The 27,111-nt window shown below is 33.4% G+C and overlaps 1 protein-coding gene across 7 annotated transcripts in view; it reads right to left on the bottom strand.

Moving 5' to 3' along the window:
- Positions 1–27,111, bottom strand: part of LOC118195621 (protein still life, isoform SIF type 1-like) — a 749,226-nt gene that overhangs the window by 24,188 nt on the left and 697,927 nt on the right. For 4 of the 7 annotated variants that reach the window (XM_085813741.1, XM_085813746.1, XM_085813745.1 and 1 more), the window contains 6 exons: positions 24,971–25,015; positions 21,210–21,404; positions 13,973–14,093; positions 9,413–9,628; positions 6,471–6,589; positions 1,623–1,799 (listed from right to left, as the gene is read on the bottom strand). In XM_085813741.1, coding sequence (XP_085669867.1) covers positions 1,623–1,799; positions 6,471–6,589; positions 9,413–9,628; positions 13,973–14,093; positions 21,210–21,404; positions 24,971–25,015 — 873 coding nt within the window. Of the gene's footprint in view, positions 1–1,622; positions 1,800–6,470; positions 6,590–9,412; positions 9,629–13,972; positions 14,094–21,209; positions 21,405–23,771; positions 23,814–24,970; positions 25,016–27,111 lie in introns of all 7 variants that reach the window. The other 3 variants (XM_085813743.1, XM_085813747.1, XM_085813744.1) reach the window with 2 other exon arrangements.

The following is a 27,111-nucleotide window of genomic DNA, read 5'->3' as shown; positions in this document are numbered from 1 at the left end:
TTCGTCTGACACTTCCAGTTGGGTACGCCCACATTCCAGGCAGCCGATAATTCTACCACGTAAAAAATCATCCAAATGCGTCCTTTGTGTCATAACTATTCGGTTATTGCACTGAAATGCTTATAAAGCGCCTGCGAAAAAATTTGCTTCTTTGCCTGTATTCCTTATATATCACTCTCTTACACTCTCGTCATTGTGGCGTGCCATCGGTGTCATCTGGTTACTTCCTGAAATTTGCATATGATTCTTGAAGATGTGTGTAGTAATTTTACAGGTGATATATTTATTTTAGAGTTCCATTTCCGCATAACTCCGAATTATCCTTAATTTATGGACATGAGTGTACATGAAGAAGCACGAAAACTTGCTATTAAAAAGTGTCACGCAATATCAGCGAAGAAAAAGTCGTTAAAGACCTCTTGCCCCCTAAACTAAATTGATTACATCCAAGAGATAAAGGAAGGTAAGAGTGCGTAGAGTAAGAGAAAGAGCAACTCCCAAGCCTGAATTATTTACAGCCTGTTCAGCCGGCTTCCGTTGCCATACAAGTATATTAATGATGATTTCTCCTACGCTTTAGGCCATTCAGGATTAAGAATAGTTTTATAGAAAAGCTTAATTTTTGTAAAGCAGCGCAAACCTGTAAATAGGCAAGAACTGTATAGGCAAGAATAAAGGGAGAAAATAGAATTTTGTAATGGAATTTGTGTGCAGAAATGGGGCACTGTGCTGTTGAGCGGCAGTTAAAAGTGTTCTCGTCGCGTAGATATCATTCTCGTAAGAGTGTCGAGCGGTATGTATACATGGAAGCGGAATTCGCCGACATGCAATTTTATCAATGGGGCTGCTGCTAAAACGGAGCGGCTACTCAAAGCACAGAGAACTTTTCCTTTGCAAGTCTTTTGAGCACTTGCTCCATTTTCGTTCGCCTAATCCACATATTAAAATAAATGGCTGCGAGCACCGCGTTCTCGTAAAGGTAGATAACATTTGAAACTCCACGGTGAATGATAATTTACGCAGCAGACCTCTTTCATCTACCGCTCAATAGCACTCTGTACAATTTCAATGCCCCATTTCGGCATAAGCATTCTATTGCAAAACTTGCTTATTTCGATCTTCTTTATCTGCCTTCGCTTTTTTCCCAGTTATTTTTTAATCCCCCACCCCGTATACTGTACAAAAGTGTTCAATTGGAACATTAAAAGAGTTTTTCAAATTTAAAATTTAGACATTTACAACTTAATAAATGCTTTAAAATGTACTTTAAAATGAATGACTGATTAATTTTTATGGCTTAAAACACGTTATTAGAAACTGGTTGTAAATTACGGAATGTGAAATAGTGCTTTTAGGGTTATTTTAAAATAAAATTAACTTCAAGGACATGTTTCTGTCGAAAATGTAGAGAATACTTTTTGTGTTTAAAGTAAGTATCCTCTCATCAAGGTTATTGAAGTATTAGTTATATGACATATTCCCTGAAATTTCAATATATAGAAATTTAGCAAAATTTAGTAGAATTTTCTTAGATTTTTCAGTTTATTATTTTATTATCAAGTCAGTTTATTAGGCTAAGGAAAAACCTAGATCTGTCATTTAGAAAATCTTAAAATTCTTACCATTAGTTTTTTCTTTTGCCTTATTCGTTCTTTACAAAGAAAAACAACAGCTGCTTTGAAGACGAAACACATTGCATGCAATTCTAAGCCTTTTTTGATTTTACCTAGGAATTCAGAAATATTCAGCCATTCGACTCCTCCATAGTACAACAGTTCTCCGGGACTCAAATCTACGTGCTGCAATGATGAAATTTAGAGTTACTAAGATAATAACTAATGCTAATTTCATACACAATATTGAAAAACTATGATAGCCATGTCATGGAAATATATTATTATGCACTCCTCTGCACTAAGCATTCCAATGCTACTCCATAAGAACAAAAAATATAAAATTCGCTAATTTAGTGCTAAATAACAAGAAAATTTCCATTGAAGAATTATACGTTTATAATCTAAACGGACAGTTCATAAAAATATATAAGAAAATTCGTGAACCTTTTATTCAAAAAACCATACTGATGATGAAATTGCAGCGCTGAGATTTTTTCTAGCTTTCTCACCGACACGGAGTTTCGCTAAGAAAGTTAAAATTTCTCGAAACTGCCATGGAAGAGAAATATATTGTTTTTTTATTTTAACGCCAAAATGCCCCTGTTGATTTAGACCTGGATTTATGTACTTTTAATATAATTATAATGTCTTGATTTCTTACGATATATTCAACATGCGCATACACTGACAAGGCAAAACATGATGACCATTCCAACATTTTTCAATGAACTCGTCTGGAGGACGTGGAGGGCACGTGACTATTAACTGCTGCTATAGGGGATAAGGAATCATTCTTGCACTTACTTTTGCGAGTGATGGAAAGCTGATCATCTAAACGAATTTGATAGGGGGGTAGATTGTAATGGCTCGAAGACTCGAAACGAGATCTCCGAAACTGCACGACTGGTAGGTTGGTCACGATCTGTGGTTATTAGTATTTATGAAAAGTGGATAAATGAGGGTGAAACCAGCAGTAGACCCCAAGGTGTTGGACGCCCACGCGACATCGAAGGAAAATGACATCGAAGACTTTCCCCGTTGGTACAGTAAAATAGGAACCAGACAGTGGCTCAGTTGACAGCACAGTACAGTGCAAGTCCAAGCGTATGTGTTTCGGATCACACAATTCAGCGGACACTGTTGGGTATGGGACTGAGCAGATGACGTCTCACTCGTGTGCTTCTGTTGACAAAGCGTCATTGTTACCTACGCCTAGAGTAAGCCCGAGAATATCCAGACTAGACCATGGATATGTGGAAGACAGTTGCTTGCTCCGATGAATCACGAATTCTAATTCATCACGCTGATGGTCGTATGAGGGTGTAGAGTCATCGGGTTATTTTGTAGCAAGAGACATGAGAAATGAACAACGCCCTGGCCGGAACTCGAGCATAGACCTCTCGAATACGTGTCGAGTGTGATACTGTTATACTACGAAGACATGTTGGAAGGGGGAGGAGAAAATATTTTATATACTCCTTTCTTCTTAAAGGGCGACTGGAGATTAGGGAACACAGTCGCCAAATCCTGGTGGTGACGAATTATTGTCCACCATCTTTTAGTTCGGACGCCACTGTAGAGTCATTAGGTTATTTTGAAGCAGAAGTCATGAAAAATGAGCAATGCCCTCGCCGGGATTCGGAACTAGACTTCTCAAATACGCGCCGATTGTGGTACTGTTATACCACGAATGCATTAAAGCTGCGGATTATATGAACATAACTGCGGGTCAGTTGCACCCTTACATGGCGTCTGTCTTCCCAACTGGAAGTGAAATCTTCGAGCAGGACTACGCCCCATGTCACAAGGCTCAAATTGTGTTTAGAGTGGTTCGAGGAACATAAGGATGAATTCTAATTAATGTCCTGGCTACCTAACTCGCCGGATCAACCCGATAGATCACATTTGGGATGTCATGGAGCGGCAGCTCAGAGCTCAGATACTACCATGTCGGGATACCTCGACTTTGCGTGATCGCTGTTTAGACATTTGGGTACAACCTATCTCCAGTCATATACCAAGAACTTGTGGCATTCATGCCAAGGCGAGTTGCAGCTGTTTTGAAGGCCAAAGGTCGTGCAACATTAATAGGTGGTCATAATGTTTTGGCTCTTCAGCCTATATATATATATATATATATATATTCTTAACATGGGAAAATTTTATTCTAAGCCGTATGTACAAAGTGCGCCCATAAAGTAACCGGAAAGTTTCTTATAAATAAGAAAATATTACTAACTTTCAAATAAATTTATCTTCTTTAAAATAATCACCACAATAGTCTATAAAATTTTTACTATGTTTCTTCAGGTCATCGAAAATCATTTATAATCATTGAAACTAACCGTTCGCAAAAACACACGTTACATTTGATTTAGTATTCCAGACGTTTTCAACATCTGTCAACTTTTACCAAAGAACGAATTTTCTCCACATTTTTCTCATTTTTTAAGGTTGAAGGGCGTCCTATCTCTGGTTCATCTTCAACACTTTCGCGCCCACATTTAAAGCGGCTGTACTACTCACTTACTTGTCCTCTGGATAACGATGCAACATTATATACTATTCGAATCACCTCTAACGTTTCGGTAGCAGATTTACCTAATTTTTAACAAATTTTAAAGTTATAACGTCGTAGGGTTTCCCTTAGTTCAATTAACCCATCAATTTTCTGTTATCTTTCCTGAACTCCACAATTTCCCCTCACATTTCCTCGGCAGGATGCTAATTTAAAGTTTAGTGAGTATTCAAACGGGTGAATCTTGGAGTTTATTCAAAGCGTGTTTTCGTTAGCCAGCGCACTTTACGTTTCTGACCTGTACCGTAAATTGTCGGTGTTATTGTAAAGTACGAAGTATGCGCCTTTCTGTTGATAGTTGAGAATAATAAAAAGGGTAATTTCCACGCATCTTCTGTGCTGGTATCATTTAACGCCTGTGCAAGAAGTCACCAGGTTCATTAGTAGGATCTAGTAGAGTTTATGTCGCCAAACAGAATAAGATCTTATAACGTTGTTCCATCTCAAAACACATTTTTTTTTGTACGACACCTTCTTAGTTAGTGATAATGACTCCGCTGTTTTGATATGCAAACCACAAACTAATCACTTTAAACTGGCTTTAACAAGAGTTGATATGCCACTCTTTCTACACATAGATTTATTTTTCCATTTTTTTTATTTTATAGTTTGGTCTTTCAATTTGTCCGGTTACTTTGTGGGCGCATCTTCTGTACGACCTTGTCGGTCAAATGGCTAGATGATACACGGAGTTTCCATACTCTTATAGAATATGGAATTGCATTGTTTCATACACCTTGGTAATTAAGAATTTATCATTCATCGATTTTGTGTCTATAATGAAACTAGTAAAAATTGTATGTAATGGCAGTTATTAAAGTAATGTATCGCATTTTCACCCCCTGTTTATTACATGTAATTTACAATATGACAACTAGAAGAAAAATAGCGCTTTTTGTGTGTTTGAACTTTAAAGTGAACTGGTTTCTATATGGATGCTGAAAGATTGAACGTTGCTTTTCAAACAATAATTTCCATTTATTATTGATGTGGGGGTGTTTTAAAATAAATTTGTAAAACAGGTCCTCACTTATTTCTTTATTTATTAAATAACACAGGACTTCCGAAAAATAAAAAAAAAGAAAATAATAGAGATGCAACTAATCTTAAATTTTCTCGAATACGAATCTTAAAAGTTTCCCCCCAAAATAGAAAAGAAGAAGCTTTTAATTATCATTAAAATTTTTTAATTAAAGAAAAGTTTTAATTCTTTATTTTATGAAAAACAAAGTTTATGATACAGTTTTTTTTTAAAAAAGTCCACTTTAATAGCAAAAAAAGAAACAATCAAATCTAGTGAACGAAGTGCATATCTCTTGTATCTTGAAGTTCATTTTATTAATACAACTTGAATAAATATTTGAATAATACAACTTGAATAACATTTCACAATTTTTACATTTCCGATGATCCTTTTAAATCAAAGCAAATGTAGGAGGGTAAGGATTGCTTCAACAGTTGGCGCTGATAAACGCTAAATATAGAGTCTTCAATTCTTGCCGTAAAATTGAGAGTGCAACAGGCAGGACTGCCTCGAAATAATATTGATGATCCGAGTCCAATAAATTCGCAAGAATAGCATTCTTATTTTTTTAAAATAATGTTTCTATTAAAAGGCAATAAAAGCCATCTTTCAAAAGTTTGAGTTAAAACGTTTACCTTTTTTTTAGACTGGGATTGAAATAATTCGAAAGGTGGAAAAAGCGCGAAGATCTGAGTTTTGGAAGTTTTTCAATATTTGTGGAACTTGAGGATCTGAATGTCTTTGCCTACCATAATTAGTAGTCCGTTCATCCAGAAGGCTAGTAACTTAAAATGAGCCTTCTTTTAAAAATAAATGTGCTGTTTAAGTTCAGTTAGAGCTCTATTTACTATATAATTTCATTTCAGATTCAATTGTGCAAGACATAACAATAATCAATACTCTGAGTTCCATTCAAAAGTTAAAAAACTTCTGCTCTAAAAAAATTTCTAAAAAAGAATAAAGACGGTACAGTATGCAAATTTTTATTTTTAAATCTACTTCTTAAAGCACTTTTCAACCGTTGAAGATTGTCTATCATTTATTCAAAATTTCCTTCAACGATCAATATGCATATTAATACGAATCTTCTCCAGCTCAAAACGCATTTCTTGAAAATATGTCGTCAGACTTGCTAGCTTGAAAGCACTCGAATTTTCAGCCGTTTAGAGATTATTATGGGCCATTACGCTTTTGAAGTTACAGAGACAGCGGAGTGAAAGAAGGAAAATAAAAAGCATGTAAGTTCCCTCACCTGCCTGGAGCTCTTGTAGTGCTGCCTGGATAAGTGATCGAAAATGGCGCCATATTCTTCGTGGATTCTCTGCATCTCGTTGATATGCTCCGCCACCCTTTCCATTCCCTTCAGAGCCTCTGAAACAAGTCATTACACCGGTGATCGAAATATTTCTTTACATAAAAATTCGCTCTCAAAATTCATCGACCTATAGCATATATTCCAACTGAGATTTTATCTTTTTACAAGTTTTCCATCTAAACTTTTAAAATTCAAGTGTAAATTATTGCTGAATGATTTCGTGTTAACTTAAGTTATTGTGTATACAGAAAGGTTTATATATAATAAAATTAAATATTGTAAATTATATTCGTGTGGTGTGAATGTTGTGAATTATATTATGTGGGGTGCAATTTCAGCATTTTTGTATCACATCACTTTTGCAAGAGTTAAACTCTTTTTACCATTTCCTTAAATTAGTCGTAAAGTTAAAAATAAAAAAATAAAATAATTTTCAGTTTAAAAGGAAAATATTTTGTTTTATATTTCAAGAACTGCCATTCTATAAAAACATATTAGAGGCCCGTTAATGATAAGCCGTTATTAATAAGTTAATTAAGTTATTAATAACTTGTAGATTACGTTCCCGCATATCAGTTTAAATTAAATTGTAGAAGGAAGAAAATCAATAGAAATATATATGAGATTACGGGCCATTATCCCCCGGTAACTAGGGTATCAGTAGCCGAATAGCATCTGGGCCATTGAGCGTCATTGCTGCCATCGGTATTCTGTGTATTCTGAAGGGAGGGCAGCCCGCGTAGTGCCATGGCCAACTACTCCTTGGCCATGGTAGTGCTGGAAGTTAGCAAATTAACGGAAAAACGGTCATTGCTCTAAGTCTCAAAACCCACCCCACCGTGGTTTCTATTCACTGTTGGCTGATTAGTTCAGGGGTGGGTCTCAAAAGAGATCCTTACAAATTTGTTGATGTCTCCGGTTATATGGGACCCTGGGACTCAGCAGGAGTGAATACGACCATCTTAGGGTGGCTTTGGCTTTTTTTTCCAAGTCCCTGTTATGTCATTTAGTTGACGAGGCAGGTAGGAAACCCGTTCCCGCAGATTCAGCTTGCGAATGCCCGGCTATTTAAAAAATAAGGAAGAAACATATTTACATCGCGCAGTATTTCAGTACCCAAAAAATATTTAAAGTAATGAGTGATCGTTTTTGAGATTTCCTCGCAGAACGTAAGAGGAATTATACGAGCGACGGTTTGCATGAAGATTATGTCTTGGAAAGGTTTTCGAAATTAAATAATTTTTACTTCACACATAAAAGTAGCTTGGTTTCTTTATGAAATTCATTTATATCTCTACTGTATCTCCATAGTTGGCGTTGACTTGTATGTAGACTCACTGACTGAATGCTGTTTTCTTCCACTAGTTCAGTTAAAAGGTGATTTCGGTTAAATGCATTGCATTTATTATCACTTATTTGCTACTCCCCGACATTCAAGAATAAAGTATAAATACTCGAACAATCAACCTTACAAATAACTGAATTGAATACAAGCTCTAAGAAAGTATATTTAGCATTATTCATGCATAAATAAAAAATAATTAAAGAGATCTGAATGCAAGTTTCACATTTAATGATTCATATCATAAAAGTGATTGATTATATGATATTACCTAACAAAATCTGCAATAAACATATAAATGATTAAAAAATATATAGCGAAAAATTCATCATCTCAAATTAAATCAGCCTTCGGGAGAAACATAAGTTAACAGTAAATATTATAATGACATGTTTTATTATACAGGGTGATTCTAAATTGTTTTACAAATTAAGAAGAATGATAGTACTCATCCAGATGAGCAATAATTGCGATAGAATATAGGGTCGCATTCCACTCTGAGAGGCAGAAAAAAGGAATATAAGAATTCCAACCTGAACTTAAAACAGTGTTGAGAGAGCGAATGAACGAGACCAAAAGTTGAGGAATCAATTTAGTGAAAAACTCACAGAGAGTCCACAAAACGGATAAAACCGAAAACTTGGAGTTCGACTGTTAATTCGAGCTCAGACTTGGCAAGCAGATGGCAAGCACTCAAATACACATCTTTGGTTCGGAAGGTTTCAACCTCGCAACCGAGTGCAATAAGTTAATTACGTAATCAAGGGCTGAATATTATCAACTAACTCCAATTCAAGGTAGGTTTGATACTATCAAGGTAAAAGTTTTTCCCCCCATTCACCATTTTCTATCCTGTTCTCTTGGACTTACTGTGCTCATCCTAATTGAAGCTCCCTTCAATGGGACGCGAAGTTCTAACAGCCGGAACACAGCATGAACTTTTCATTCTAATCTCGGTATACAGCGGAAGTTGGAGTTAGTTGATAATATTCAGCCCTCAATTAGATAATTAACTTGTTGCAATCGTTCGCAAGGTTGAGACCTTGCGAACCAAAGATGTGCATTCGAGTGTTTGCCATCAAAGTCTAGGCTCGAATTAACACTCGAACGCCAAGTTTTCGGTTTTATCTGTGAGTGTTTCACTAAACTGATTGCGCAACTTTTGGCCTCGTTCATTCGCTCTCCCAACATTGTAAGTTCAGGTTGGAATTCTAATATTCCTCTTTTCTCTGCATTTCAGAGTGGAATGCGACCCTATCTTCTATGGTAATTATTACTCATCGGGATGAGTAGTATCACCCCTCTTAATTTGTAAAAGCAATTTAGAATCCCGATGTATATCAGTTAAAATACAGTGCATATCTATTATTCGAAATTTTCTCTAAAACAATTAATCGCGAAGAAAAAGATTTTCTGCTTACACAGTTGCTTTTGAGGTTATATCTTTTACAATTAAGAAAGTTAGTATTTATTAATGTTAAAACTTCGTTAGGTTTGAACTGCACATTTCATGTACATGAAGAGGAATAATTGGTACCTGAGAGGTGAAGATGCTCCTGAGAATTAGGGTCCGTGAGATGCTTGAGCTGCTGTAGGAGCAGCGGGTATTTCAGGATCCTTTGGATGGGCTTGATGAGGTAGGACTCCAGGGAGAAGGAGTGCTGGCCCTTAGGGTTGCGGGACTGCAAAAACTCCAGCAGCGCTGAGTTGCCCTCTCCTGCAGCTGGACACACATGTTCCTTGTTTCGTAAACCTGAAAGAAGAACATATAGAACGTCCACTTCAGATAAAGAATATTCTATTACAGAACGTTCTCACTGTCGTAACAGAAATAAGCAGGACAGAATACACTGAAATCAGAATGAGAAACGGCAATTAAATAAAATGGTCTTTATAACTTCATTTTGGAATCTGTATAGTAGTTAGGAAGAATACGTTATTTAGAACTATAAAAATAGCATAATGGAAAAATAAGTATACTTTAAAATACACTTGTACTAATTGCATCCAAAAAGATGGATGCATAAAGCTATTAAAAAGATAAAAACTAAACTGACTTGTTTATGAATAGAAGAAGATGTATATGAAATGAGAATATGAATCATCTGCCCCTCTCAAAGAATTTCAAAAAGGTATTACAGAAAAAATATAGTTGCTTATTTTCTTATTATCACAACTACAGTAATCATAATAAACTAATTTAAATCTGTAAATGGACGAAAAATATGACAGATATTCCAAATGAGGAGTAAAATTCACAATCACGTGTAAAACTAAAAATCTGATGCGAACGTCACATGACTACTTGTACGGCCTATTAAATTATACAGATTTTTTGCTGCATTTCATTTAAACTTATTTCCCTGAATTTCATTACAGATATATATTTCTCATTCAATCAATTCAGTTCTCATTTCGCGGCAAGGCAAAAATACATAAAAATTCAAAACATTTTCATTAAAAATTGTAAAATACAGAAAAACATAAAACACCAAATATAATTAAAAAACAATTTTTACTATAAAAATTAGTTTCTACGCAAAAACAAGCAATTTGGCCAGGCGGCATGAAGAAAAAATTTTCGGTGCAGAAAATTGAATGTTAAATTTTGTTTACACTGGACAATAAGACACTGAAGTTGGTGCACCAACAGACTCAATTCACTATTCTGCTCAGTTTCAAATGTAAACAAATGACGGCCTCGTTAGGCTTAGCGGTATATAAAAATTTAAATTTTTGATAATTCTACAACTATTGCATGCAGATTAACTAAAAGCATAAAAACCTTAACCGGAACATAAGAACAACATAATTCACTTACTTTTAAAGCACAAAATGCACAGTTTATCACCACATAAGACTAAAAAAAGTTTGGCTTGGCCGATTGCAGCCAAAAAGCACCTGCACAACTGCATGTTATAGCAGTCCCATATACAGAATTTCGTCGTTCTGAGGCTACTTGTTTTTGAATTATGCGAGATACGTACACTGCGAAAAAAAGGGACAGTTCTATAATCTCTCGTTCTACTGGGCCGATTGACGAAATTCAAATTTCGTTTTTCATGTTTCGAAAGCGCGACTTAGGATATATTTTTTTGTAATTTTTAGTGAGAAATTTAAAAGTTTATCTTGGCGCAAACTGAAACAAAAATGCTCCAAGATAAATTTTTTCGTGAATTCGGACATTCTTTTATTGATGGTATTGCCACACAGTCTAATGACCAATTTCAGACCGTTAGTGCTTCCGAGACAGAGGCGAGACTGGGCACTGAATTCGATAATCCTACATTCTAGTCTGCACTGTCACCCGAGTCTTCCAGAAAAGCGGCTTGGAATCAAAGTAACACTTGTCGTTAGTCACCTGGCTCATAGCCCAGTATCATGCAAACATCATCTAAGGTTTGTATAAACTCCGCTGATTTTCTGAGCTTAATATGCGACATCCAATTCACTCGAAGGAGAACGATACTATTCGCCATTTTTTCTACTATCACGATCCATTCAAGAAATTCGCCACTTGCTGTCGCTTATCACCATCATTTTGGCCTGGATGTATAGAGATCTATTGGTGTGATAAATCAACATCTCTGTTCAAGGATTTTATTTCTTTCTCCTTAAGATAGATGTTAAGTTCGACAAACTTTTCGATCAACGAACTAAAGACATAGCACTATCAAATTACAAGACTCAGTCCGAAGTCTCAAAATCAGAACGAAACTCATGATGGTCACACTTTGAAAACATTTATAGCTCTCTTATATAAGAGATAAGAGAGCTATAAATGGTTAATTAAAATTTTGATCAGTTGCACATCTTTGTTACACTTGTAAGGTATTTTCTCCATCCTTTCTGCATGCCTCCGTGGTGTAGATAGCACACTCGGCGCATATTTGAGAGGTCCGTGGTTCCATTCCCGGTGAGAGCATTGCTCATTTTTCATCTTTCCTTCTTCAGAATAACCTAATGACTCTAGAGTGACGCCCGAACTAAAAGGTTCCTCACTACCAGAATTTGGCGATTGAGTCCCCTAAAACACCAGTCGTCCTTTAAAAGGGGGAGTATATAAGGTATTTCTCCTGCCTTCTGAGCATGCCTTCGTGGTGTAGTGGTCAGCACGCTCGACGCGAATCCGAGAGATCCGAGGTTCGAGTCCCGGCGACAACATTGCTCATTTTTCACATATCCTGCTTCAAATTAACCTAATGACTCTACAAGGCATTTAATACTTTTTTGAGCAAAATTTTAATTTATTGTGAGAAAAAAAGCATGAAAGATTTTTAATTTACAAATTTATATGCTTTTAACTTCGAATTTCCCTGTCTATAAGAAACAGAGGACTAATAAGTGCATTGTTAATTCATAAAGTATTATATGATGTCTGTTAAATACACGTCCGTTGTTTACTGCACTGGTAGCATGCCTTCTCCGACACTGGCTCACTAGCATCCGAGTGGTAAAAGTCGCTGAACACTGGTGATTCCGACCTGGGTTGGATTCCAGGCGAACGGGCTGGCTGCATGGGTGTTTTCGTGGTTTTCTCCATGTGAAATGTGTATACTTCATGTAGTAAGTCCTCCACATAGGCATCTCTTCCCTTTGCGAGCTTTCCCGTAATGAAATAAACTAAACCAAAACAACCTTTTCGAAAACTTGTTCTATAGGTCTTCTCCCAAGCAATCCGATCTGCTAGAACGAGTTAAGTATATTCGTATTTGAATGTGTAAGGATGGTTACTAGACACTGCTATTATTTATCAACTTTAGTGATAAAAAATTGTGATGTTGAATTACAACATGTTAATTCAGTAACTTAGATATTCATGCTCATTCCGTTTTGTATTCTTCTATTGGAAACCGGACAAAATTACAAGTAGAGGTTGTTAGAGGTACAATATACAATAAAATAGGATGAAAAGGATGGGGAAAGCGTGGAAAAGAGCTAAAAGAGCGTGGAAAAGAGCTAAAAAATTATTTTTAGGTACTTTAATAGTTTCACGAGAAAAATAACTTTAGAACGTGTAATATTTTAAAATATTTATCAAGAATTAAAGAAACTTACATACACTAAGATTAAATATAAAGGAAATTTATTTCGTCAGCATCAATAGAACAGTAATTTTTAATTTAAGTCAGCGATAACTTACGTTTTATTTAGCAACGAAAAAATAATTAAAAAAATTTGTATGAAAATTGTAGCTTCTAAGTATTTTATCTTTTGTATACGGTATTACAAATTACAAGTTGTAATACCGTATACTATTATGTATTAGACACTTCTAATACAGCATATACATTTTTATATGTCTCATGTATTGATGAAAAAATTAATTTGGAAAATAAGAATACTATAATTAATATTAATAAAATGAGAAAAAAATAATTGAAAAGGTCTGTAAGACAAATATGTTGTAGTAGAATAAAACTAAATTGGAATCAACTGGATGAAAATAAGTCTTAAACTTTGTAGAGACATTAGTTTTTTTTCGAAGAAAGACATGTGAAATATAAGCAATGCCCTCGCTTGGACTCGAACCTCGGACTCTTGGATACGCGCCGGGTGTAGTGGCCATTACAAGGCCAAGGTATGCTAAGAAGGCGGGAGAAATACCTTTTACACCCCCCCTTTTAAAAGGCGACTGGGGTTTTTAGGGGACTCATTCGCCAAATTCTGGTGGTGGAAAATCATCATCCACCACCTTTTTTAGTTCGGGAACCACTCTAAAGACATTAGGTTATTTAGAAGCAGAAGACATGAAAAATGAGCAATACCCTTCCCAGGACTCGAACCACGGACCTCTCGAATACGTGCCGAGCGTGCTGACACCACGAAGGCATGCTAAGAAGGCGGGAGAAATACCTTATAACTTCAACTAAAAATAAAGTTTAAAAGAATAATGTAACCATATTCAAATTACAAACTTAGTTGTGTTTTATCAAAGTTTACAAGAATAATGTAATTACTTTCAAATTACAAACTTTGATATTTTGATGAAACACAATTATTAACCTTCATAATTTGAGATGCCTAATTTTTTCAAAGAATTACAGTTTATTTACAGTTTATACAATTAGTATAAATTAAGATAAATATCCCTTACCTTTACATTTACTAGGATGTAGCACTTTCTGGGCTTTTGAATGACTAGCACAAAAGGAACTATACAGTTTGAACTGATCGGCATAGTACAGAAAAGAATTTCCTAGCGCGAATAAAACATTCTGCAAAGATAAAAATGAGTTATTAGTATTTATTCAACTCACATCGCCCTCAATATGTAATAAAATATATTTCAGAGTCTTCATTAGTTTTCAACACAAAAGATCAATGTAAATTAAGCGTTTGGCTGGATTCTTGTATCCATTTATACAATTATCCGTGTTTTATCGCGACTGAAACTAATTTTTACAAACTGCTGCAACAAACCGTTTATATATTAAAAATATGCGGCAAGTGACCATATTAACACAACAGTTTAAATCTGTCTTTGCACAGAATTTTAATGAATGAAAATAAGCAAGCAGAGATTAAGACTGTTGTTTTGCAACGCTTTCTTAGAAAAGCCTGACTTTCATTTTACTATCATTTATTGAAATTCTGCTTAATACTGTACAGTGTAGATAAACTATTTTTCTACACTTGTACCATCTCTTGAAGACTTGACTAAAAGGTCAGTAGGAATATGTATGTATGTATGTATGTATGTATGTAAAGCGACCTGTAAATGAACTAATGCGATGCATTTTAATGTTAAGTTCTTTAATATTAGTAATATTTTCTTAATTATTAATAAACAATTTGCGACACTTACATTATACAAATATTGCATTATACATAGCATTACATACATACAATATTATCTGTAGTTTAATGCAAATAAAATAAATTTTTACGGCTAAAGGTGAGCTACTATATAATTCGATTTCTTGCAATTTTATGCACATAAAATTTGTAGCATGCCCAATACATAAACATAGCGAGACACAGTTTTAGTTGTGTAGAATTAATATTTTGATTAAGAATATCCTTTTTTTTAACAAACTTTAAAGTTAATTTTGCCCGATCCATTAAACTCCAGTTCCAACCAGTTTAGTGTAAAATGTAATTTACCTTTCTTCTAGATGTTTAGAAATTAAAATGAACCTGTTTTACAACTAAATTTTTTATAAACTGTACATTAAAATCAACATCACTAACATACGCCAGTCATCATCACTAACATACGCTAATTATCATCAGTAACATACGCCAATCATCATCACTAACATACACCATTAATATCATCAAAATTTATGACTCTAAATTAAAATTCGAATTAGAAGACAAAAAAAGTGATTTTTCAATTAAGTTATAAAATGCATTATCTTTCTGAATAAGAGAAAACATGTACTATATTGCAAAAGAAGACAATGTTATAAAGGTAAACAGGAAATTCAAATTTCGAAATATTTTAAGATTTTGAAAAAAAAAAAAAAGATAAGGATTATTGAAGATAAATCTGATATTCCTACTTTTCTTTTCATAAATAGCAGTCAATATTATAATTTTTTCAGTCAATTTTTAATTCTGAATAATTTAAGGGCCATAAATTATGCTCCTTAAATGATTCAGAAGCTTTCGTTAGGTGAAATGTCACAATTAAGAATATAGGATTTTCAAAGAGCGACTTCAAAGCTTTGAAACCCTCATCTTCTGCCGCATAAAAATAAAAGCGACAGATTAAAAATTTTTGAATTACCAAGACTGGCAGTAATATTAATTAACACAAGCAATCAAATTTCTGTTTCATACTTGCAGATCCAAGTTCTTATAATCTCAACAATGTCAGTGTTTTTCGCATATTTTCTTCACATAAATTATTCTCACATAAAGACAGCATCTTGGGATGGACTCGGCTTCCTATCCAAACAATTCGCAACCATCTTAAGTACTTACCTCCCCATCTGAACTTCATTGATAATAAAAATAGGACGATATTTTTAAATAATCTGGAACTGCAAAAGAGGGAAGTCAAGAGTTTGTAAGGAAAACACACTTTTCATGAAGTAAGAGCACTTAATTGAATGGTATTTCTCAAATATTTGCTCAGTCATGCTGAGGACCTCGTTCAACAAATATATTTAGGTTGCAGCTAGAATTTTCTACTTTGGTATTTCAATAAAAGAATTGTTTTTAAAGTATTTTTCGTTGTCCATAAAAATTCCAACAACCAAACAGAGTCACTCTCATTACCACTTCTTGTAAAGGATTGAATGTAACCAACATTATTGCGCAGGTTTTCTTAACTGTTTTTCTATTTGAGAAAGGTGGCTATAGGTTTTGTTAGATATTGATGTTTGATCCGCACTTCTTAATATTGCGTGTTCTTAAAATGAGATACAGAATTTTATGAAAATAGATTGATGGTGGAAAGGTTTTGTAATAATAAAATTTATTTTAAACTATCCTAAAAAATTATTTTAACTAATTATTACATATAATTATTAAAACAAATTATATATATATACTAATACTAACTACTTTTTATATATATATAGATATATACATCTATCTATCTATCTATCTATATATATATATACTAATATATATTATATATATTGTTACGGTTTTTGTATTAAATTAGCTATCGGTTGTGATGTCATTGGCCTGGCTTTTAAATTTCAAGAACCCTGGGAGTCAAATAGCCAAGTGGATACAGAGACTCCAGGAATATGACATCACTATCCGTCATCGGAAGAGATCATCTCACGGAGACGCCGACGGTCTTGTCCAGAAAGCTGCCGATATTGTTCCAGCGTCGAAGCGAAATACAAGCTGCTGAGTCCGGTGGCAAGACAAATTACAACGTCAACATAGGCTGATCGAGACCTGTGGAGTGACGATGAAGTCAGGAATGACCAGCTGGAAGAGCGTGACATTAAACCCATAATTAATTTAATGGAGTCATCAAACAGCAAACTTACCTGGCAGGACATTTCTTTCTATAGTCCTACAACAAAACAATATTGGGCACTCTGGGATTCACTCCATATTCGAAACGGTGTCTTGTACCGGAAATTCGAATCGGATGATGGAAAGACATTCCGATGGCAGCTGCTTCTCCCAAGATCCCGGATTCCGGATGTCCTTAAAGAACTACATAGCAGCCCTACAGAAGGTCACTTTGTAATAATGAAGACCTTGAAGAGAGTTCGTGAGCGCTTTTACTGAAATAATGCAAAGGGTGACATGCAAAAGTAGTGCCGATCTTGCGATGCCTGTGCAGTTCGGAAAGGACCGAGGATACGCAGACGTGGCAAGCTGCAACATTACAACGTAGGTGAGCCTTTTGAACGTATCGCCTTTGACATCTTGGGACCTCTGCCACGAAGTGCTGATGGCAACAAATACATCCCTGTTGTCAGTGATTACTTCACCCAAATAGCCTGAAACGTATTCTATTCCTGATCAAGAGACTGTCACAGTAGCAGAGTTGATGATACAACACTGGATTTCCAGGTTCGGAGTGCCTCTTCAGTTACATTCCGATCAGGGAAGGAATTTTACCTCGGATGTAATCAAAGAACTCTGCAAGTTACTCGGCATTGACAAAACCCAAACGATGCCTTTACAACCCCAGTCGGCCGGCATGGTAGAGAGGTTTAATCGAATCATGCTTAATAACCTCTCATTGGTGGTTTCCAGAAACCAACAGGACTGGGACAAGAAGTTACCACTGTATTTACTGGCTTACCGCAGTTCTGTCTACGAGACTAGCGGCTTTTCCCCATCTCAGATGCTTTTTAATCGCTATCTTCGTTTGCCTTGTGATCTTTTGTTTGGTCGCCCTCCGGATGTGTCTTCATCGCCTGAGGTATACATTTAAGATCTCCAGGCCCGGTTTGAAGTGATGCACAACTTTGCACGAAAGCGAGTCAACTTGGCGACGGAGAGAATGAACACTCGATACGACACCAGAGCTATTGGACATCCATTCAACGAAGGAGACAAGGTGTGGTTGTGGAATCCGACTCGAAGGAAAGGACTTTGTCCGAAACTACAGTCAGTCCTAAACAGGCTGAACAACGTCGTGGTTGGGATCCGTAAGTCATCGAACTCTAAACCTAAATCCGTCCATTACAACAGGTTAGCTCATTACTATGGCCATAGTACGTAGTGTATATAATTGTAAAAATAGTATAAGACAATGGTCCTTTTTGTTTCTAAATTTATATTTAGTATTTGATTAGTTTTAAGTTAGTTATTGCATGTTGTTTGTTATTGTAATATAATGTTTATTATTGCACTGATAACTTGGTTGTTAGTTTGGCTTCCTATCCAGGGATTGTACCGCCCGAGACGTGCAGTCCTTGGGAAGGGGGCAGTGTTACGGTTTTTATATTGAATTAGCTATTTTTAAATATAATTAATTAAAATTGTCTTATATTACCGTACAATGCAGCATGAGACTTATTTGAAGAAAAAGCTGCCCGAAAAAATTTAAAATACAGGACCATGCGCATTTAATAAATAGATATCTCGTAATTGTACGCTTTTGATTTTCGGGAAAAAATCGAGAATGTATCAGACTATGCTCGTGCTGATAAAAAGGTTTATAAAAGCCAGAGAATGAACATTTAAAAAGCGTATAAAAAGCGAGATCAAAACATCTCAATTCAGTTTTGTTTAGAAAACTGTTGTTGTTTACTGTAGCGAATTCGCGGTGAAATCGGATTAGCGTTATTAGCACTGTTGTATATATAATAATTTGTTTTCATGCCTTTCAGGCATATAATTCCATAACGTTTGAAAATAATCCTGGGAAGCAGCTTTAAAAAAAATTAAATAATCTTTTTCTGTTAATGGTCGCCTGTAAAATTTATAAATGACTCTTAACGAGTTTATTAAGCATAACTCTTCTGAGAATTTCACGCATACAGATTCCGAACATTTTGTTTCAACCGGTTACAGGAATAAAAAAATTATAGGTGGTATAATGTAAATAAGGCGAGTTCTTGTCGCCTGATTTATCCTCGTGTAAGAACGAAAGCACAATATTGCCTTACTCTAAATTCTAAGCATTTATGATGGAGGACACTTTTGAATTAATTAGATTTTATTTCTTCAGAAACCTCAGACTTGAAAAATTTTAATAAGTTCTCTACTTTATTTTATTTTAACAGAATAACTGGAAGTGTATACCTAGAAACAATATTAAAGGAAATAAAACACTTACTTCAGAACACCCTGTAGTTAAAAAAATTCAATGCACTAATTATAACTTTTAATTTTTTATTTATATTTATAGATAAATTTCTTATGGTCAGATCTCTCTCAGAAAGTTGACAAAATCTAAACGACAGACTATAAATATAAATAATGCTTATAAGATAACGGGTGTCGTTTGGTAAAAAGCTTAAAATAACAGCCTTTAAGTAGATGAATAAAATCATCCCTCAAGCTCGTGAAGGGCGCAGGACAACTTTTAAAAGAGAAGGAATACAACACTGACTGAAGATTACATAAAGGCGCATATGAATGAAGAAATCGAGGCCCAAATGTGATATGCATTAAGTTAAAAATTGCAAACTTTGCTATCTTAGAATTCAATAAAGCAAAATAGGTTCATAAGGAAAAAAAAAAAAAAAAGAATTTCATTCAAAGGAAATGTCTCAAACGATTCTGAAGAGAATATATACAAAGTATTTATTAGAATTCCTTTTATGATAAAAAGTTTTTATCTAAATGCATTAATTGTTTTTCTTCTATCAAGTTAGACTAAACTCTGAACCCGTTTTACGAATTTTGAAGCATTTCAGTCTCTGCCTGGCCACGATAAATTTGAAAACTACTATTTCTTTCCAATCTGAGGTCTGGTAATTTCTATGGCTGTTAAAAAATGTAGCTCAGAATTTTCACATTTAATTTTCGCTTGTCTTACTTTTGACGACTCTAGATTGTGCCTTCAGAACCATTATCAAAATAAATAGGATTTGGCCAATGGACATATCTATTTTTGGGAAGTTTAGACTGGTATTTTCTGTTTTCGTTTGTTTAGTTAATGCATTTAATGTTTACTTAACTTTTCCTATTATTTATTCGTTGTTTTATTTTCAAATTTTGAAAGCTTCGTATAGTGAATTTGTGGGGCAAGGAGAGTTAGTTTGGGTTGAAGTTAAAAAAAAAGGAACACAGGAAAGTATTTTTATTATAGAAGCTTCTAAAGTGAATATAATTCTTAGGCTACTATGGTTTTTGATTTTGAGGTTATAAGGTATTTCTCCCGATTTCCAAGCTTGCCTTCGTGGTGTAGTGGTGAGCACACTGAGCCGATATTGCAGAAGTCCGTGGTTCGATTCCCGTCGAATGGGGTTGTTAATTTTTCATCTTGCCTGCTTCCAAAAATCCTAATGTCTCTACAAGGTAACATTGAAACTTTTCCAGCGAATTCCATGTTTGTATATGCGATAATATGCTCTTTTTTACCTATAAGAATGACAATGCGCTCACCATCGAGAAAACGCAAGATCACGTGACCACTTCTCGGAGAAACTCGAAAGATGAGTAACGATGGGGGGAGGGGGAAGGAAACACTGAATGATTATTATGATGATATTCCATTTCTTATGACGCCATTAGCCAACTTTCTCTTCTTATACCGTTTTACTTTTATGTACCATCTTTATGTTAATTACGTTTGCTACGTTCGTGTGTTTTCGTAATTAAATTACTAAATATTATTAGTGTCGCATTCAATAAGACTGTTACTCTAGTTCTAAAGTACAACCAAATTCCACATATATTTTGAAGTATGCTGTGATAATCTACGTACATATTAACATTAGATTTTATAATTTGTTTCTTAAGAAATCATTAACGCAAACGATCATAACGAAAACAAAAATCACAACGCAGTCAAAACGAAACAAAATGACAAATGACAAAAATAGACATATATCCATCAAAAATTAAGATAATAATTTATTTTGTGAACTGTTTCTATGTTTAAATTATAATAATTGCACATTTTGTCAATCAGTCATATATTTTTTAAAAACATAATTTATTTTTATGTTTTAATAGATTGCAACAATGAAAAATTTGCTACAAGATTTAAATATAGCCTTTCTGTTGGCACTACAGAACCGAAATGGAAGAAAAAGGAAAACAACAATGCTAATATCCTGAAGGATATAACAATTATAATGGAAAAGATAGTTAAAAAGAAGCGAAGGTGAGTATCAGATTCGAAAATCTGTTTTTGTTGGCACAGTTGCAACGAAAGAATAATGCTTCACGATAAACCAGAATTGAGGATTGGATGACATTTTGAGGACACTATAATCATAGATTCTTACCTTGAATTGGGCGGGGTGATCAAACCTATGGAAGTCGGCTTCGGAGGCTATTGCTTCTTCCAGACTCTGTAGGAACACTCGCTGAAACTGGACGATCTCTTGGATGTTACCAAACAGCGCATTTACTTCCGAATTCGAAAGGAACGTTTCTTTTTTCATAGGTTCCAGATAGTGTTCCAACAAGCTGTTCAGATGCTGTAGGATCCGAAATAATTTCGCATTATTTCATATAAATGCTAAGATTTAGTACTTAGATCAAGACATAGTGCATGAAATACTGACTTTTAAAATAGAATAATTAAGTGCTAAATTTAAATTAAAAATATTACTCTTGGGTTATTAAGAATTTTGAAAACATTAAATGTTTCTTCGTTTGACAGTTTTTTTACGTTAAAAAATGTAAAGGTGTTGGTGTTGGTGTATTTAATTATGGCAAAGCACACGAGGGCTATCTGCCTAAGGGGAGGTATGCCTTTCGTGGAGGACTTTTGAAGGGAAACTGGCTCGTATACACGTTACACATGGGGGAAAAAAATGTAAAGGAGAAATAAATGAGATTATATAAAAATACGTGAGAATTTTTCTGAATGCAAAGTGGTCTAGAGAAATAGTACTTTAAAATTAAAATAATAAAAATGTTTCTGCATTAATTTTTAAAATTGAGAAGTACGATGTTAAGAAAGTGTGTACAGAGTATAGCAAAATTTGTAACTTGAAATGTTTTTATTCCAACTTCTCTCTTTGTTTAAAAAAAATGATAGCAGTTAATAAAACTTACATCTAGCTGATACCTTAGATTACGTATTATATTTTTGTGCTTTTTATTCACAAAGAGAGCTTAACGATCAAGGCTTATATTATTCGCGAACATATTTTCATCTCAAACTTTTATTATGCCCTTCGTTATTATAGTTAAATTTTTGTAGCATTTACTACAATTTAATTCATCTTTCTTCACTACTAACAAGATTTGACTATATATTTAATTTATGTTTTGAAACTGAACTTTTTAATTATGTTTTTGACCATCAAGACTGCTATGGTATAAAAGAAAAAGTTCGAAATAGTAGAATAGTAGTAATGCAGTTACACAGATTTGGAAACCATGACAGATAATCTTTTGAATTAGTCAAATCATAAAAGACAATTTGTTTGAAATTACCCCCCATGCGCTACAAAGAACTTTTCATATTCTAACACCAACAGTGAAATGTGACTAACTTAAAGGTCAGCATTTAAGTTTAGCATAATTTAAGTATAAGTTTAGCATAACTTAAATATTTTATTATGAAATAAAAGATTGACGTAAATGTAGATTTCTATATAGGAATATGTTTTTGAATAGCCGTAATTATTGATATGAAATTTATTCATAGTTATAACTATTATCTTGCAATATATTTGGGAAATTTCTGTTCAGAAAGCTTATCTCATAAGTTTTAAGCCATTTATCTAATAAGTTTTAAGTATTTTTGAAAATGTTACAAAATTTGACGGTAGCTAATTCGAAATAGCTATGCTAACTTCGAATATCAGTTTTTGAAAAATCCACAAAAATTAATAAATCAAAACTTAGAAAGATATTGGCAAGCTATCACAGAAATCAGTCTAATATTTACAGTTTTCAGAATAGTTCTGATGACAGAAAAGAGAAAGGTATTTTATAAATAGGTTTAAAAAAACTCAGGATAAAAATGTTTTAAAACTCTTTTTGTTCTTTTTTAGCACCTTTTTAAATGAAAACACATTTCTGAATTTCAAATAAAAAAGTTTATAAAACATAAATTAAGAATAGCCTTTAATTTCAGATTCGCAAACAAATCGCGTCAATTAAAGTTTAATAAAATATTTCTATATGTTAAATTAAGAGAGTGTTTATAAAGTTTCCTATCTCACTGTTGTTGTCAGTGGGAGCCAAAAAAAGAGGTTACATATGAATTATGTTTAGTTATGAATGATTTTGAAGTTAAAATTAATTTAAACAAGTAAATTTCGTTTTTAATCAGCATCGCTATATAAAGTTGATTATATCAACTTTAAAATTCAATTGAAAAGTCATATCATTTAACTAAAATTGATTGAACAATTTTATTTTTGAAAATTTGATTATTTATAGGACATTGCAGTATGTAAATGTTTTTTAAAACTCGTGTCTCAAACACTAAATAATGAGTTAAAAAAGAAGGCATCATACATAGCTGCATTAATGAAACAAATTATAAAATTATAACAAGTTAATAAATTTTACTTCAATTTAAAGAAATAAAATTCAGAGAGAAATTGCGAATGGAATCGTAATTCATAAAATATATTATTTTTTTATTTTAATTATGCATGCTGTGCATAAAAGTTACTGAATTTAATTGTGATAAAAATATTATAGGTTTAAAATTGTAAAATACAAAAGCTATATAAAATTGTTGTTTACTAATTTAACTTTATACATTATACTAAGAATGCAATTTCGTGTATATTATTTTGCGTCTTAAAAATGGAGAAATGATAGTGCATGAAAGTTAAGTGAATTTAGATTGACGTGCTTATTTATATCTGTTTACTAACCTCAGCGTGGTGCGCACGTCCATCACAATGAATGCTCAATGTCTGAAAACAGTAAAATGATCTGTATGAACTTATGCCTCTATTTTTAATTGAGAGAGAAACAGATTTCATGCAACTTTCCACATCAAGAAAGTTATATATATCAAGGGAAAAAATCATGCCATTCGACATTCTTCACAAAACATGCAAAAAGTACACGCGCAAAAACTACGAAAAACATATTTTTTTTTAAATGTACTTTGTGAGAAACCGGGCAAAAAATCTTGAGAAAGTTGTTATAAAATTCTTAAATGTTCAAAAATATACTCCATTAAGATTCATCAAATTTCTGCTCTATTCTTTCAGTATTCTTTCTTATGCTGCGAATTATGTCCAAAACCTTTCAAGCCAAATCTAATTTTAAGATTCTTTTTTCTTAATTATTAAATCCTTTGCTCGCTGATTAAACTTGAATATTAAAATTTTATTTCTGACATCTTTCCAAAAGAATTTCATTCAATTTGTACTGATATAAGAATTAAAAAATAATTATTATCTGCTATATATATATATGAGTATAATAATCCGGGTAACGCATATACAAATAACGGCTTTTTTAAAGCTTACATTATTAATCGTCGTATCATATTATCTTGATGCAGAAACAGCAGGTAATATATTTCTCCCTTTCCAAATTAAAAAAGAAGGTACTGAGGCTAAAAATAGTTTTAAAATACTTTTATGAAAAATTAGTTTTTGATCTGAATTTTGTGCTATATGTCTACATATGTCTACATCAAAATTGACGTTAAGTTTGATTATTTGCCCCGAAACTTCTCTTTTATCTTTTATACAAACGATACAGTTACAAAATAACGAATAGCAAACAGGATTAAACTGACGATTAATCACAATATCTGAAACTAGAGTGTCCATGCACAGATAATAGTACTTATATAACAAGAGTGAGAAAACAATATTTATCCTAAAAGCATGTTCTACGACAATGCCTTAAACGTAAAGAAGTAAAATGAAAGAGCCACAAATATGCAAATAAAATAAGAAGATAGTGGAGAATATTCACAAATACTAAATAGATAAAAAAGTAGGAAAATAAAGAAAAATATGTGAAGAATCTTTCCAACTACAATATATATAGATAGATAGATATTAGTGCTACGTTCCATAGTAAGAGTTCTGAGTGTATCTTGCAGAGTTACCTTTTGCATAGCGTCCTCATACCACTCAACGACTTCACTCATGTGCTGCATTAAATGGGACAAGGAACCAGGTGTCAAAAAATACGCACATTACACAACACAGTCAGACAGCCATCAAAGAGGGACACCTACGTTGCTAGATTCCGCAACTCTTGCTAGCAATAAGAGCTTTGAATATCCTTCAGGGCAAAAATAATATCAAAATTTTTATTTGTTTTCCTTCCACGTATCAGTGTTAATAAATTTAATTACTTAACTCTTCCCTATATATATGAATGCTTAAAATGCACCTTGCAATGTTTCTTTGGGAAAAATTTATGGGTAACTATAACGGTTTGGAATCCAATTCGCAACGATGGTGTTCCCCTTAAAGCTTGTTACCACAGAACACAAAAAGCCAAGGCAGTAATAAAGCACAGAGAGTAAGTACACTGAGCATAAGTGATAACAGTTGCAAATGCAATGCAATAAAATGAGCTTAGAATGCTTGGTAGAGAAGCTTTTATGCTCTTTTAAAGTGAAAACACAAGTGCGAAAATATACTCTTTACATTGCATTTTAGAGCAGGAATGAAACATGAAATGTGTTCTGCATAATGAATAAAGCACTCATATAAAAAATAATTTCGTTTTGAGTCATAAAGTTCAGTCAAAAATCTGCCCTGACCTTAAAAATATTTCGCATATAATTGTCCATCCTTGCTTTTAGAAATATAAATTATTTTCAATGTACAGATATTGGTTGCCATGAAAGTGGGTTTAAATATTCATATTATTTAAAAAGTTTTCCTTTTTATATTATTATTCAGTTATGGAAAATATTCCGAATAAAATAATGAATGAAAGCCATCTAATTTCATTACGTTTTACAAAGAAGAATTGTTAAGGGTAATAACTAAAGAAATTTCTATTTGTCAATAGTCACCTTCGGAATCAAAAACTCGGAGTTTCATTGACTAATTTCAGCAGTTTGAATCTGTAATTGATTTGACAAAATATTGCGAAGATACTCAGCCTTTCATGGAATATGTCAGAAAACGTCATAGACAGAATGTTATTCATACATAAATAGAGGTTGTAATATAAACTAAACTTTAGTTAATGTTTTAAGACAAGTATGGGCTACTAAAGTATCTTGTATTAAATTTTAATGAAATGTTTGATCTTAAATTAGGTTTTAGCATTAAAATTCGCAAACTATAAGTTCAAATTAAAAACTTTACGAAAAATGCGATAAAAAAATCGAAACTAATGCATTGGTTGCATAATAATATCAAGCATGAAAACAAAATACATAGTATGTAGAATATTAAACAATTAAATTACATTAATTTAGCATTTAGAAATTTTGCTTACACTAGACACCGATATAAAATACCTGACTATTAAGCTGTATATTATTCAAGCATTTTAAAAGCGAAACATATTTTCAAGGTCAAGGCTTTCTGAAATAAAGTTCTATGATGCCTTAAATATGATATATATAAACATTTGGCAAAAACTCTTTGCTATAATATAAAATTCAACCCTGAATAAGCAGCAATTAAAAAAAGACTAAGACCAGGAATAAATTCAAGACAGTACAGTTATAAGGTATTTTTCCCGCCTTCTTAGCATGCATTTGTAGTGTAGCGGTCAGCACGCTCGGCGCATATTCAAGAGGTCCATTGCGTATTTATATTCTCAGAAATAACAGCCACTTTCAAAGGTGGTAGTCTACTAGAGGCAGTCATCATGAAAGGTGTCATTGTACATTACAGAGGTTGATTCAAGTTTATGATAATAATTTGCATATGGTATCCTTTTGTAAACTGTTTAAGTTCTTAATATAATTCTTAATGGATTTTTAATGGATAAACTGTCGAAGAAGTAAACTGGCATAAACTAAATGCTACGAATAAATCAGGTGTTAAAGGAGTTCATTGTATTCCGAGGAAGAATGCTGCTATTGTAATCGATGATATGTAATAAATCGATGCAAAGAAAAGAGGATTATTTGTATAAAACAAAGGAATAAGTGCTTAGATTCACAAACAAAGTCGAAATGCAAAGGCAACTTGAATTACAGCCATTATGCTGAATGCTGTAGATATAGTACGCAAAATCCTTAATTTCAGGAGAAATGTTTGAGCAGTTTGATTA

This window comes from Stegodyphus dumicola, chromosome 3 (assembly GCF_044657685.1).
Source record: "Stegodyphus dumicola isolate Sdum_Otavi_A_Nest chromosome 3, ASM4465768v1".
NCBI classification, from domain to species: domain Eukaryota; kingdom Metazoa; phylum Arthropoda; class Arachnida; order Araneae; family Eresidae; genus Stegodyphus; species Stegodyphus dumicola.
This window is presented reverse-complemented; position numbering and strand designations above follow the sequence as displayed.